The following is a 16,867-nucleotide window of genomic DNA, read 5'->3' as shown; positions in this document are numbered from 1 at the left end:
CATACACACTGTCCTCTCTGACAGTCCTGGACTCAAGCTGCCTTGCAGCCTATTCTACTATTAAAGTAATAAAGTCTTGCTGCCACATACACAAGTAAATATTGTGGCCTAACTAGCCTACTCATACAAGGGGTAATTGGAGGGAAAATGATCTACCTTACATTCCTGGCTCACGACGCCTGTCCCTCGATGGTGTGAGGTTCCCACGCTTCCTTGGGTCGATCCTTGACGATCCAGGACGTTCCACAGGTCCTCAGGTGTCGTGGAGCCTTCGCGTCGTCGCCGTTCCAATCCCTGAGATTCAGCTGCCCCAATCCTGGTTCATCGATAGGCGCTGAGCTAATCACTATTTTCCCCACACTCGCCTCTCCCACAAGGCGTTGCTCCTTGTCCTAGGCACGGTGTCGTCCTTCCAAGATTCTCAGTGGATGTGACCCCAGTCACAGCTAGGCCTGCCCGCCCACCTTCCAGACCTCAACGTCCAGCCAGCGGCGCCGCCCAGCGTCGTCGCCGACTATTTTCCAAGTTTGGCACTTCTCTGCTCACTGAACTTGGTTCCTCTTTTGCTTCCCAGAAGCGCAGGGTCTCCAATAACTATGATGGGCTGCGATGGCCAGCTCAATCCACTGAACAAGGCTTGCAGAGCCTCCAATCCTTGAGAGCAGACCGAGGCGCGTCTTGTCGCTTCCAAGGTCAGAACAACTCTGACGTTGGCGCCGCCCGGGGCACTCGGTGACGTCATGGCGGGCCCTGATTTGTCGCCCGCGACCTACGTCGACCAATCCGCGATCGGCTAATGTCCCTTCCAAAAGGTCATATCCGCCGTAGGGGATACTGTTTCATTTTATAACAGGGCGCCAATTTTCCTTTATTTACAACTTATAATATAACTTCCTTCCCTTAACTGGCAGCCGGTCTGGTCGCCACATATATCATTAGACTCCCTGAACCTCAGAGAATCAGTAGGGAGAGCTGATATGACTCTTTAAGCCGGCAAACGGAAGAAATAGGAGAGGGCACCGTAACACATAGTAGGCTGAGAAGTGCGTTCTGGCTACTAGGTACGACATATATATATATATATATATATATATATATATATATATATATATATATATATATATATATATATATATATATATATATATATATATATATATATATCGTACCTAGTAGCCAGAACGCACTTCTCAGCCTACTATGCAAGGCCCAATTTGCCTAATAAGCCAAGTTTTCCTGAGTTAATATATTTTCTCTATTTTTTTTGTTATGAAATGATGAAGCTACCCATTTCATTATGTATGAGATCAATTTTTTTTATTAAAGTTAAAATTAATGTAGATATATGACCGAACCTAACCAACCCCACCTAACCTAACCTAACCTATCTTTATAGGTTAGGTTAGGTTAGGTAGCCGAAAAAGTTAGGTTAGGTTAGGTTAGGTAGTCGAAAAACAATTAATTCATGAAAACTTGGCTTATTAGGCAAATCGGGCCTTGCATAGTAGGCTGAAAAGTGCGTTCTGGCGACTAGGTACGACATATATATATATATATATATATATATATATATATATATATATATATATATATATATATATATATATATATATATATTGGTAGCAGTCTTTCCTGTAGACATGTATTATTAAATATGACCGAAAAAGTAAGATTAATAATTCTAACACGAATTTTCTCTATCTTTCTTATATTTCTTTTCACTATTGATGGTAATTTAAAGATCAATTCTCCAAAATTCATTTTTATTTCTAGTCTGACGCGACCCTTGAATGCGTTTCGTAACACTTATTACATTTTCAAAGACTTTAGTTTACATACACTCAACTATAACTGAACAGAGTTTAAACAGCTTTGATTTTATACCTGCATTTGGGTGAGGTGATATGTTACAACAGTTTTGGATGAGGTGAAAACATTTTTTTATCACAAGACAGAACACGAAACAATGGGTATAATATTTTGTAAGTTAAAGGGAAGAGCGGAAGTAACTGCAAAGGGCCTATTGGCCCATATTTCTTGATGCTTCTATATTGGTTCGGAGTCTTGAAGTGGGTAGAATATAGTTGTGCATTAATTGGCTGTTGATTGCTGGTGTTGACTTCTTAATGTGTAGTGCCTCGCAGATATCTAGCCGCCTGGTATCGCTGTATCTATTGATGATTTCCGTGTTTTTTGTTAAGACTTCTCTGGTGTTGGTCTGGTTGTGCGAAGAGATTATATGTTCCTTAATGGAGCCCTGTTGCTTATGCATCGTTAATCGCCTGGAAAGAGATGTTGTTGTCTTGCCTATATACTGAATTCTTTGACGCTTACAGTCCCCAAGTGAGCATTTAAAGACATAGACGACATTGATCTCCTTTAAAGCGTTCTGCTTTGTGTCTGGAGAGTTTCTCATGAGTAGGTTGGCCGTTTTGTTGGTTTTATAGTAGATCGTCAATTGTATAATCTATAAAATCGTTTGAGGTGCTGGGGTCTTAGGCCTGTAAAGCCCCCTGCTGAACCGGTTGGGAAAGACATGGCTGCTTTGTACACCTCAGATTCTCGGACAGTCAAGGGTTCTAAGTCAATATTGTTTTCCTGGGGATCCCTGCTGCTGTCTGCGGCTCTGTGTGGGTGTGTCTTGTAGAGCCCGTGCTGTCGTGGCGTTCCTGGAGACAATAGTGTCATCGCTGGTTATGATTCTGATGGCATCCGTGGTATTGCCCTCTTCTATTTACCTGGTGGTCTGTGCTCTCAGTTTGTGGTTCTCGGGTGAACTGTTGTTTGTCGTTCTTGCGGTCGGTGTTCTTGGCACGAGGGGGGAGGCGGGCCAGGTTGTCTGCTCTGGGGAATTCATTAAGAGCACTGATTACGGAGGTTGCTAATGTCTTAGGAGATTAGGAGAGTAAAGTTGGAGATTATGCCATGCTTCAATCGTTCTAGGAGCATTGTTGGCCTTTATCAGAAGACTGGTGAGCTTGGTAGCTGCTTGGTGACGGGCAGCCTTGGGGATGTGGGGCAAGGTCCTGGTGGACGTCGCTTTGACTGCTTCAAGTAGATTGTCTGCTAAAATAAAGTTGAGGGAGGTATTGTTCCTCGCTCCTGCAGCAGGTTGTCCATCGTCACTGTCCCGGGGCGGGCGCCTAGGCCCTAGACAACGACCTGAATTAACAGAATGTTGGCGGGCAGTCCCATCAGCAACCAGACGAAACCGTCTGTCACACACTTGACAGTTTCCACGTAGGCGTTTCCCCTCTTGGCTGGAAGGAGGCTGTGTGTCAGGTGCAACACCCGCCATGACTAGATGGCCAGACGCCTGGCTGCCCACTGAGTGCACCCTCTCCTTCCCGAATGGAGTGTAACAAGGCAAGCATTACCCTCCTGGGGGAGCTGGGCATGGCCTGGGCACCGTGTGTGGGTAGGCTGAGTGTGGATGGGCGTCTGGGTCAGGCACAGGTAGCAGGGTGGGTGGTTGCAGATATTTATATATATATATCCACCCAGGGTGAGTGATAGAAGATATATATATATATATATATATATATATATATATATATATATATATATATATATATATATTCTACCACCCACCCTGGGTGGATATATATATACACATATATCTGCTACCACCTACCCTACTACCACAGTTTGATTGATCGTTGAATATACATACATATATATATATATATATATATATATATATATATATATATATATATATATATATATATATATATATATATATATATATATATATATATATATATATATATATATATATATATATATATGGGAAAACTCGGTGTAAATGCTTGTTAATCATTTACACCGAGTTTTCCCACATAACAGGGCTCGATTAAAGAACACCAGAGGTCCCTCATCATCTCATTGCCTGGGAGAGTAATGGAATTTTGTTGGTAAAATACCCCAGAATTCCTACCTCTCTTAATGGCTTTGAAGTATGGTGCCGTGGATACAGTGTGTACCTGCACCTCTGTGGGCCAGGGTTCGAGTCTCCTGGTGGGTTGATTGTTAAAAAGTTATAAACTTCATTCAGCTTGTGGTTATTAGGCAAGTCTATATATATATATATATATATATATATATATATATATATATATATATATATATATATATATATATATATATATATATATATATATATATATATATATATATTCAACGATCAATCAAACCGTGTTTTTGTTGTTTTTATACAATATACACACATTGTATATACCTATCTATGTAAGTGTTCACCATAACATATTACTAAGTTGGTATGGTGAGCCCCCAAAAAATAGGAGTTGGCTGCCAAACCCAGCCAGCCCTTCTTCACTCCTTCAACACCTAACTCGCCAACATTCCTCCTTCCACAATACTGTTGGTGGTTTTATTACACTATACATATGTTATATATAAGTTTCAACATGTTTTGTTCACCATAACTGTATAACTAAGCGTTATGACCCCAGATAGCCTGAAGAACAAGTCTACCTGTCTGCGAGTTATTCTGCTTTCCGGACCTAATTGAGTGGTTAGAGGAAAGATATTTATATATAGATGTTGTTAAATATGACCGAAAAGGTAAGATTAATAATTCTAACACGAATTTTCTCAATATTTCTTATGTTTCTTTTTACTGTCGATGGTAATTGAAAATTCAGTTCTCCAAAATTAATTTTTATTTCTTGCCTGATGCGACTCTTGAACGTGTTTCATAATAACTTATTACATTTTCAAAGACTTTAGTTTACACACAACTGTAACCTGTAAACATTAAACAGAGTCAGCAAATCCGTCATACTTATACTCGCATTTGGGTGAGGTGATATAGTGCAACAGTTTTGGATGAAGTGAACAAACTTGTGACAAACACAAGACAAAACACGAAACTATTGGTATTAATTGGATATGAGAACATAAGAATGGAATTAACTGCAGAGGGCCTATTGGCCCATACTTCCTCTTGATGCTTCTATACTGGTTCGGAGTCTTGAAGTGGGTAGAATATAGTTGTGCATTAATTGGCAGTTGATTAATTGAAATCTTTAATTGAAACAGTATCAGAAAGTCATAACACAGCAACTTGTTAACAACTTTATCGAGTTAGTTACCGTGGATAACACCTAGGAAGGTCACTACTTGCCACATCATGCTGTGTCCAAACAATCTTTGACCACTCCTTTAAGAGCAGTATTTAACTGCAGCACTAGAGAGAATAACTAAGCAACCAGACTCAGTGACTGTCTGCAGACAGGTCCAAGTCACCAATCTATTGTACTTTCTTGCAAATAAATTATTATTATTATTATTATTATTATTATTATTATTATTATTATTATTATTATTATTATTATAATTTATGACCTTCCAAATGCCTCTCAACACCTCAAACCAATCTTATTTGCCGATGAGACAACCTTCATTTTCTCCAGTCCTAACTCTCTTATTCAGAATGACACTGAATACTGAACTAGAGAAAATCCATCTTTGGCTTACTGCTAACAAATTAACCTTTAATATTGATAAAACCAAATAACCAATATCCAAACTGAGAAAATCCTCCTGGGCTGTGAGGAGGCGCGAACCTATGATGTCGGCATTGCCAATCACGTACTCTATCATTGGACTACTGCCTGCTTGCAAAAAGTCATACAACCGGATTTCTACTGAAATCACAGGAAGTGTGGATGTCCTTACTGAAGCTAATCCAAGTGTTTAGGTATGACCCACAAGCACTCAGGTGGATCTTGAGGTTATCTTGAGATGATTTCAGGGCTTTTTAGTGTCCCCGCGGCCCGATCCTCGACCAGGCATCCACCCCCAGGAAGCAGCCCGTGACAGCTGACTAACACCCAGGTACCTATTTTACTGCTAGGTAACAGGGGCATAGGGAGAAAGAAACTCTGCCCAATGTTTCTCGCCGGCGCCTGGGATCGAACCCAGGGCCACAGGATCACAAGTTCAGCGTGCTGTTCGCTCGGCCGACCGGCTCCCTAGATGGGCAGAGTGGTCCCACACTTTTATGCCCCAGCTTCAGAAACACAGAAATCACACTAACGTTATATATATCAGTGAGAAGATCCAATGCCGGGGCAATGCCGGGGTCGTAGGTTCGCGCTACCTCACAACCCTGGTGCATTTTCTCTTTGATATATATCACGTTAATGTCATTTATGTGTGTTTCTGAAGTTAGGAGACCACTCTGACCATGTACCCAAGTACTTGTGGGTAATATGTAAACACTTGGTCTGGCTTCAGTTGGGGCCTCCAGACTTCCTGTGATATCAGTAGAAATCGGGTTGTATGAATTTCTACAAGGTCTGATGGTACAGTGGTAGAGAACGTGACTGGCAATACCAGGGTCGTAGGTTTGAGCCACTTCAAAGCCCTGGTGGATTTTCTCATTGATATCACAATCACTTTAGTGTGTATGCATATTAGTATGATATGTATGAATATCCAAATTAGTAACAAAGCAGATGGTAATTTCCTTGGTGTTCTCATTGATAACAAGCTGAATTTCCAGGGCCATATTCAACATATACCTAAAAGAGTTTCTAAAACAATTAGCATTCTTTCTACAGTTAGATATTATGTACTCGCCCTGCCCTGGTAACACTCTGTTACTCTCTCATCTATCCTTATCCCAATGATGGTATCTGTGCTTGGGGTTCTACTACCCAAAATCATTTATGTCCTCTAATTACTCAGCAATTATCAAACAAATCAGCAATTCAAACAATAACAAACTCTAGCCTCTGAAAGCTCTCAGCCCCCTTTTTTAAATTCTTGAAAATATTATATACTAAGTCACTGCTGTCCTCTTAAGTGTACCTGCTTGATGGGGTTCTGGGAGTTTTTCTACTCCCCAAGCCCGGCCCGAGGCCAGGCTCGACTTGTGAGAGTTTGGTCCACCAGGCTGTTGCTTGGAGCGGCCCGCAGGGCCACATACCCACCACAGCCCGGCTGATTCGGAACTTCTCTTAGAAAACAGTCCAGTTTTCTCTTGAAGATGTCCACGGTTATTCCAGCAATATTTCTTATAGTCGCAGGGAGGACGTTGAACAACCGCGGACCTCTAATGTTTATACAGTGCTCTCTGATTGTACCTATGGCACCTCTGCTCTTCACTGGTTCAATCTTGCATTTTCTTCCATATCGTTCACTCCAGTACGTTGTTATTTTACTGTGTAGATTTGGGACCTGGCCCTCCAGTATTTTCCATGTGTATATTATTTGGTATCTTTCTCGTCTCCTTTCTAGAGAGTACATTTGGAGAGCTTTGAGACGATCCCAATAATTTAGGTGTTTTATCTCGTCTATGCGTGCCGTATATGTTCTCTGTATTCCCTCTATTTCAGCAATCTCTCCTGCTCTGAAGGGGGAAGTGAGTACTGAGCAGTACTCGAGACGGGAGAACACAAGTGACTTGAAGAGTACAACAATTGTGATGGGATCCCTGGATTTGAAAGTTCTCGTAATCCATCCGATCATTTTTCTGGCTGACGCGACATTTGCTTGGTTATGCTCCCTAAACAATATCGTCGGACATCATTATTCCCAAATCCTTGACATGCTGTTTTTGTACTATGGGAAGATTCGATTTTGTTTTGTATCCTGTATTATGTTTCAGATCCTCCTTTTTGCCGTATCTGAGTGCCTGAAATTTATCAATGTTAAACATCATGTTATTTTCTGCTGCCCAATCGAAAACTTTGTTGACATCTGCTTGTAGTTTTTCAATGTCTTCAGCAGAGGTAATTTTCATGCTGATTTTTGTGTCATCTGCAAAGGACGACACGAAGCTGTGACGTGTATTTTTGTCTATATCAGACATGAGAATAAGGAACAGTAGCGGTGCAAGGACTGTACCTTGAAGTACAGAGCTTTTAACATCGCTTGGACTCGATTTTATCTGATTGACTGTTACTCCTTGTGTTCTGTTCGACAGGAAATTGAGTATCCAGCGTCCTACTTTTCCAGTTATTCCCATTGACCTCATTTTGTGAGCTATCACCCCATGGTCACATTTGTCGAACGCCTTTGCAAAGTCTGTGTACACAACATCTGCATTTTGTTTTTCTTCTAGAGGCTTCAGTGACTTTGTCATAGTGGTCGAGTAACTGTGGCAGACAGGATCTTCCCGCTCTAAATCCATGTTGTCCTGGATTGTGCAATTCATTGTTTTCAATAAAACTAGAAATTTGATTCCTAATCACTCTTTCAAACACTTTTATCATGTGTGATGTTAGTGCAACTGGCCTATAATTTTTTGCCAAGGCTTTACCCCCCCCCCCCCTTGTGCAACGGAGATATATCTGCAGATTTAAGTGCTGCTAGTATCTCCCCTGTATCCAGGCTCTTTCTCCATATTACGCTGAGTGCTCTCGCTACTGGTACTTTACATTTCTTTATGAATATTGAATTCCATGAGTCAGGCCCAGGAGCTGAGTGCATAGGCATATTCTCAATTTCTCTTTCAAAGTCTTCCAAGTTTGTGGTAATATCCGTTATATTATCTGCAGCTTGAATGTCATTCATAAAGAAGCTGTCTGGGTCATCAACTTTCATGTTGTTTATTGGTGTGCTAAACATAGCCTCATACTGGCTTCTTAGAATTTCACTAATCTCTTTGTTGTCCTATGTGTACTTTGTATATATAAAACTCTGAACTGTAATACTAATACTAACCTTAAACGCTTCCTAGAGTGTTGTAACAGAACCCATGGGGCACCTCACTAGAAACAGTTATCTATCTGACTGCACACATCAACACTGCACATCAACACTGTACACATCAACACTACACACATCAACACTGAACACATCAACACTACACACATCAACACTGCACACATCAACACTGCACACATCAACACTGTACACAACACTGCACACATCAACACTGCACACATCAACACTGTACACAACACTGCACACATCATCACTGCACACATCAACACTGTACACATCAACACTACACACATCAACACTGCACACATCAACACTGCACACATCAACACTACACACATCAACACTGCACACATCAACACTGCACACATCAACACTGCACACATCAACACTGCACACATCAACACTGCACACATCAACACTGTACACAACACTGCACACATCATCACTGCACACATCAACACTGTACACATCAACACTACACACACATCAACACTGCACACATCAACACTGTACACATCAACACTGCACACATCAACACTGCACACATCAACACTGTACACATCATCACTGCATACATCGGCACTGCACACATCAACACTGCATACATCGGCACTGCATACATCGGCACTGCATACATCGGCACTGCACACATCAACACTGTACACATCAACACTGCACACATCAACACTGCACACATCATCACTGCATACATCGGCACTGCACACATCAACACTGCACACATCAACACTGCATACATCGGCACTGCACACATCAACACTGTACACATCAACACAACACACATCAACACTGTACACATCAACACTGCACACATCAACACTGCACACATCAACACTGCACACATCAACACTGTACACATCAACACTACACACATCAACACTGCACACATCAACACTGCACACATCAACACTGTACACATCAACACTGTACACATCAACACTGTACACATCAACACTGCACACATCATCACTGCATACATCGGCACTGCACACATCAACACTGTACACATCAACACTACACACATCAACACTGCACACATCAACACTGCACACATCAACACTGCACACGTCAACACTGCACACAACAACACTACACACATCAACACTGCACACATCAACACTGTACACATCAACACTGTACACATCAACACTTTACACATCAACATTGCACACATCAACACTGCACACATCAACACTGCACACATCAAAACTGTCCACATCAACACTGTCCACATCAACACTGTACACATCAACACTGCACACATCAACACTGCACACATCAAAGTGGGGTACTTGATACTCTTATCTCAATAAGACTACAATATTGGATCCCCAAGGACGACAGACTGTTATGAGGATTTAAAGAGAATGTTTAACTTGCCGCAGGTAGGATGCAAGAGTTTGCTGGTACCCAGGTCTGCCTTCACTCTAAAAAGAAATTATTTCATCTACGACCCTTTGAAAATACGGGCATTTCACAGGGGCTATCATCCTAACAGGAACTCAGGATAGATGACCTTTGAAGGTATATATATATATATGTGTATATATATATATATATATATATATATATATATATATATATATATATATATATATATATATATATATATATATATATATATATATATATATATATATATATATATATAATAGTTAAGCTAAGATTTATTTCCTTTTATAATTCTATTGCAATTTATCTTGTGCAGAATTCTTTGGGATTGATATGTGGTTTACTGTAACTCATTACTATGCTCATAATCTATGTTCCTCCTTTTGGTAATGATATCAGTTTCAATATTATTTTATAGGAATAGATTATTATTAATTGAATTAGTGAACGAACCACACTAATTCCTGGACGTACTTACCTCCAGTAATAACCCCCCAATGTAGGTGTTTGAGGTTTGTTTCATTTATTAATACAGCCCATTAATTATTATTATGATCATACTTTCTAGTTTTATCCATAGTTACTGGTTTCATCTAGGAATTATCTAATGATCAGAAATTCTCAGTTTCCCTCTTTACTTTAAAAGCGGGTGGTCCTTCGTAATTTAATTTACTACATTAATATTTAAATAATCAGATTCAAGCCCCAAATATCCCACATCTCCTTAGTGTTCCCAATAACGTTTGATAGCTGTAGGCTACATGTGCCAGCAGTAATTATATATATATATGATCGTAGTGTCACGGTGCCCAGTGTTATTGTGTTTTTTACTGTGGTGATTGCAAATTGTGGACCTATGTTCTAAGAGTTATTGAGAGCACTTGCATCATTTGCAACAGTAAGTGTGTGCAGTATTCTAATACTTGGAAATTAGAGTACTTGCCGTGTGTGTTATTGCAAAGGGGTTGTCATTGTTAGTGATTGTTGATAGAGTTGAGCAATCACCGTATGTGATTGCAGTTCAGTTAAGGTTGCCACAAGGTTTCAATTTTTTTTTAGCTAACGTTTCGTGCAATACGTTTTAGAAACTTATTTACATCCACACAAAATTACGCATCTAATGCGTGAAAACAAACGTTGCTCCTACTTTCCAACACTTTCCAGATACGTTGTGGCAACCTAAAATTGGTTCCTGGGATGTACCTCTCCTTATTAAATTGCAAAAGTCATCCTGTACCCTCTGGCAGAGCAGAATCCAGCCGCCCACCACGGCTGAGGGCATACCAGGAGCTCACAAAGACCCGCCGACTCCCGTCACGTCTCTGCCAAGAAGGCGCTAGACACCGTCACCACGCCCAAAGAACCTGCCAGAAAACCTTCAGAATCTATAAACTATCCTGTGCCCCATGCGTCATAAGAATCCGGACCGTTGAATAGGTACGCCAAACGGCAATATCAAAAGCCAAAATAGTGAAACAGAACACAAGCCATCGGCCCTCAAGAAGAGCAGTGAGGGCTGCTGACCTCCACTCCAGACCAGCGGTCTGTACGAGCATTATGTTGACGATGCCTGACGAGCAGGCATCGTCAAAGTTGAACCAGGATTCCTCCGGTTACTATAGTAGGGTTTTTGCCACAAAGTAAGGAAGTGAATATAATTATCATATTTATAGTGTATTGTCAGTAAATGAATTTTCCAATTAGTGAATTAACTTAAATTCTTTTAGGCTAGACTATCTCATAATCACTGTCTGAAATGGTTTGGATGACGTGCAGGGTAACGAACCGGTGCCTCGCTGCCCATGATTTAATTTTATATTCGTAAATGTAAATGTGAGGCTTCTCTACAAATATCCATATGCAGTGGCAGGATACCTGAAATAATTTCTTCCCTAACAGAGGATTTTGGGACGGAATCTACTCTATTATACCAAGCTATGTGCACTTGGGTTTTTATTTGTATACTCATTTTAAGTAGTAGTATATCTCTTAGTGTAATTCCGGTCTGTTGAACAAATTCTTTTATTTAATTCTGCATATATGTTTTAGTTTAATTCGTAATCAGTCAGAATTTCACTTAAGACATACTTATTTATATTCTGTGTTAAGAATTAGAATAGGGAAGAGAGTTGAGAAGTAAACCCCACACCACTTGTACTACGACGCTGAAGACGTAAACATTGCCCGCCAGTCAACACAACCGACGATTCAGCCTAGCACTGACGGGACTCTTCTCACATACACGTTAACAATATGAAAGGAAGTTTGACAACTTAATAAAGAGATACTGATGGTCTAGATGATAAAACTCCCACATCGTAATAGACATTGATAAAATAGATGACTCAACTCCATTAACTGTCATCTAATATTTTACTTAATATATTGATAAATGCTACAGTTGAGAGTGCATTACTCGTATTCACTTCATGGTGTATCCTCCATTTTGCAATCTTCCTTTGTTTACAGTCTTCCTACAAACCCCACTGTGCAGTACTTTGTCTTGTCTGTCCATCTCTTGTACGGCACTTATTTCCATCAATTTTGTTTTAGTTGTTGTTTCATTAGAGCAAACTCTGGCTGATTATCACCTTTATTTCCAGAACCCTTATCAAACTTTAGTCTTCCAACAATATCATCTACCAAATTCTTTTATTCAATTAAAAGAGAAACTGTTTGGATGATCAGTTTAAATGATCTTGCATATTAAGTTACTAGCATCCCTCTGTAAAGTTGCATCTCTCTGACCTGTTGTTTCGTGGGAAGTGAAGACGCTTGGATGCACAAGCATAGTCACGTTGGAAGCGACTGCACTGTGGGACAGAGCAACTCCCTTGGGCTTTCCAGTTGTTCCACTTGAATATGGCATCAGTGCCAGATCTTTCCCAGAAACCTGTAAAAAGGATCCATAGGTGAACGTACATAAAAACTCATACTTTTAACATATAAATAAAAATGGAAATGTTCGTTTGTTCAAATCGCTAATCTCCGAAAGTTCTTCACCGATTGCTTTGAAATTTTCACACCACATTCCATTCGCATCCGAGCGGGTTTATATATACATACTATATAGATGTCACGTTTGTGACAAGAAAAAACATCATTTTTTTTTATAAATTAGTGTTTTTCATGTGAGAGAAATCTTTGAAGCCTCTTTACCGATTGCTTTGAAATTTTGACACAATGTTGCAGTCGAATAGGCGCGTGTTTTTACACACCTACTATATACATGCCTCACCTGTGACAGGAAAAAAACAAGCTTGTTTCAAAACCAGCGCCATCTGTTGGACGTAAGAGCAACACACGCTGTAATTTCCGAAAGTTCTTCACAGATTGCATTGAAACTTTTACAGAGCATTGCATTAAAAATTGCACATGTTTTTATATACCGACTGTATGGACGTCACACATGTGATAGGTAAAAACATGCTTTTTTTTTAAACAACACCAACTGTTGCACGTAATAAAAACACACACTGTACTATATATGTTACAACTCACTTTTCAATGTTTTTCTGACTGCATTGAAAAATTGAATTTTCAAAGATTTCAATTTATTTCATTTTGATTTAATTATTTTGTGTGACATTGCGGGTGAATTGAGCTGTGTTGTTTATCATGCCATTCATTTCGTATATATAAGTTTAGATGCCACACCTGTGACAGGTAAAAACATTTTTTTTAAAACAGCGCCATCTACTTGCATGTAAGAGTAACAGACACTATACTATATATGTTACAATTCCATTTCAATGTTTCCAACTGCATTGACATATTGAATTTTCATAGATTTCAATTTATTTTAATTTTGTTTTAAATATTTTGTACGACATTGTGTTGGAATTGAGCTGTGTTTTTTACCATACGTTAATTTCGTGAGTAGTTCATTTTTTTTAATTATTTTCATTTTTTTTAATTACGTTTTTAACTTTTTCTTATATTTCAGTGATGAGAACATCAGATCATTTCATATTTCCAATTATTTGATGGGAACATCAGATCATTTGAAAATGCATCGGATGAAGAAGTAGGAAATGGTGGGAAGGACGAGGGGACAGGGTGTGGGGAATGGTGGGGAGGACGAGGGAACATGGGAGGGAGAAATGATAGGGAAGACAAGGGGACAGGGAAGTTGGGGATGAGTGAACAAGAAAATTGAGAATGGTGGGTTGAGGACAAGGAGACAGGGGAGTGGGGGATGGTGGGGAGGACGAGGCTAACAGGGGAAGGGGAATGATAGGGAGGATGAAGGGATGGGGGAGTACGATTTGGAGGGGAGGAGGAAGGGACGGTGGAGTGAGGAATGGTTAGGAGGACTAGGGGACAGAGGAGTGGGTGATGGTGGGGAAAACAAAGGGACCAAAGGATGGAGAGGACGAGAGGATGGGGGTGTGGGGAATGGTTGGGAGGACGAGGGGGGGACGGGGGAGGGGGAAATGGTGGGGAGGACTGGGAGACAAGGGAAGAATGCTGTGGCTCATCTACATGTGGCTGGGTACAGCTAGTGTATATATATATATATATATATATATATATATATATATATATATATATATATATATATATATATATATATATATATATATGTATATATATATATATATATATATATATATATATATATATATATATATATATATATTTATATATATATATATATATATATATATATATATATATATATATATATATATATATATATATATATATATATATATATATATATATATATATATATATATATATATATATATATATATATATATGCGGAAAATCCACAGAGAAATATGAAATGAGGTGAACGTTTCGGCTTGTTAAAGCCTTTGTCAACACCAAACTGACTAAGGAAAAAGGAGAAGGGGGAAGGATATTACCAATTGTGGGGATTTCGTGGAACGGAATTTGATTGAGTCTGCTCTAATCAGTGAGTGTCCAAATCTTCTTAATGTTACTACTGGAATGTACAAACTTGATCCATTTTTAAGTTATAATATTGCACAACAGTTTAAGAAACAACTTTGATAGAGAGGCTTACATTGTCTCATTATAATTGTATATTCATATATTGTGTGTTCATGAGGCTTTTCTTTAATCTTTGATCCTTTTTCTCTGACCGCTTAATCCTCTTTGACCACTCTAAGCTAAGTTTACCTGTTTTTGGGTTGGTTATATATATATATATATATATATATATATATATATATATATATATATATATATATATATATATATATATATATATATATATATATATATATATATATGTCGTACCTAATAGCCAGAACGCACTTCTCAGCCTACTATGCAAGGCCCGATTTGCCTAATAAGCCAAGTTTTCCTGAATTAATATATTTTCTCTAATTTTTTTCTTATGAAATGATAAAGCTACCCATTTCATTATGTATGAGGTTAATTTTTTTTTATTGGAGTTAAAATTGACGTAGATATATGACCGAACCTAACCAACCCTACCTAACCTAACCTAACCTATCTTTATAGGTTAGGTTAGGTTAGGTAGCCGAAAAAATTAGGTTAGGTTAGGTTAGGTAGGTTAGGTAGTCGAAAAACAATTAATTCATGAAAACTTGGCTTAATAGGCAAATCGGGCCTTGCATAGTAGGCTGAGAAGTGAGTTCTGGCTACTAGGTACGACATATATATATATATATATATATATATATATATATATATATATATATATATATATATATATATATATATATATATAGTTATATATATATATATATAGTTTCAGTTGCATATTGTCCTGGGGACCATTCAGGCTTGTTCGCATATATATATATATATATATATATATATATATATATATATATATATATATATATATATATATATATATATATATATTATTAAATATGACCGAAAAAGTAAGATTAATAATTCTAACACGAATTTTCTCAATATTTCCTATGTTTCTATTCACTGTTGATGGTAATTGAAAAATCAATTCTCCAAACTTCATTTTTATTTCTAGTCTGACGCAACACTTCAACGCCTTTCGTAATAACTTATTACATTTTCAAAGACTTTTAGTTTACACACACACAACTATAACCTGCAAACACTAAACAGAGTTCTTACTATGCTATGATTTAAACACCTCTCATTTTATTTTATACCCGCATTTTGGGTGAGGTGATATGTTACAACAATTTTGGATGAGGTGAACAAAACTTTCCACATACTTAATCCACTTGACCATCACGGCCGTCAAAAGGAAGTGATAGCCGAGGCTATTTGAGCCACTTCCCCGACGGCAACTCGGATGGTAATATAGGCGCCCTGTAGTTACCAGTTGCGTTGCTCCTGGGAGTATGGGTTCGAGTCACTTCTGGGGTGGGAGTTTTCATTCGCATATAGTCCTGGGGACCATTCAGGCTTGTTCGCATTTGTGTTCCTCACGTGTGCCCCAAAGAATGAGGTGATTTGGTGAAATGCTATGCCCAAGATTACCATCCGAGTTGCCGTCGGGGAAGTGGCTCAAATAGCCTCGGCTATCACTTCCTTTTGACGGCCGTGATGGTCAAGTGGATTAAGGCGCCCTGTAGTTACCAGTTGCGTTGCTCCTGGGAGTATGGGTTCGAGTCACTTCTGGGGTGTGAGTTTTCATTCGCATATAGTCCTCGGGGCCATTCAGGCTTGTTCGCATATGTGTTCCTCACGTGTGCCCCAAAGAATGAGGTGATTTGGTGAAATGCTATGCCCAAGATTACCATCCGAGTTGCCGTCGGGGAAG

General features: G+C 39.0%; 1 protein-coding gene across 1 annotated transcript in view; it reads right to left on the bottom strand.

Annotated features, from left to right (window-relative positions):
* LOC123774194 (uncharacterized) overlaps window positions 1-16,867 on the bottom strand; it is a 236,164-nt gene that overhangs the window by 70,322 nt on the left and 148,975 nt on the right. Inside the window, exon 6 of the mRNA XM_069312668.1 lies at window positions 12,859-13,003. Coding sequence (XP_069168769.1) covers window positions 12,859-13,003 — 145 coding nt within the window. The remainder of the gene's footprint in view (window positions 1-12,858; window positions 13,004-16,867) is intronic.

Source organism: Procambarus clarkii, chromosome 73, assembly GCF_040958095.1.
Source record: "Procambarus clarkii isolate CNS0578487 chromosome 73, FALCON_Pclarkii_2.0, whole genome shotgun sequence".
NCBI lineage: Eukaryota > Metazoa > Arthropoda > Malacostraca > Decapoda > Cambaridae > Procambarus > Procambarus clarkii.
The sequence above is the reverse complement of the archived record's forward strand: the minus strand, read 5'-3'. Positions and strand labels throughout refer to the sequence as shown.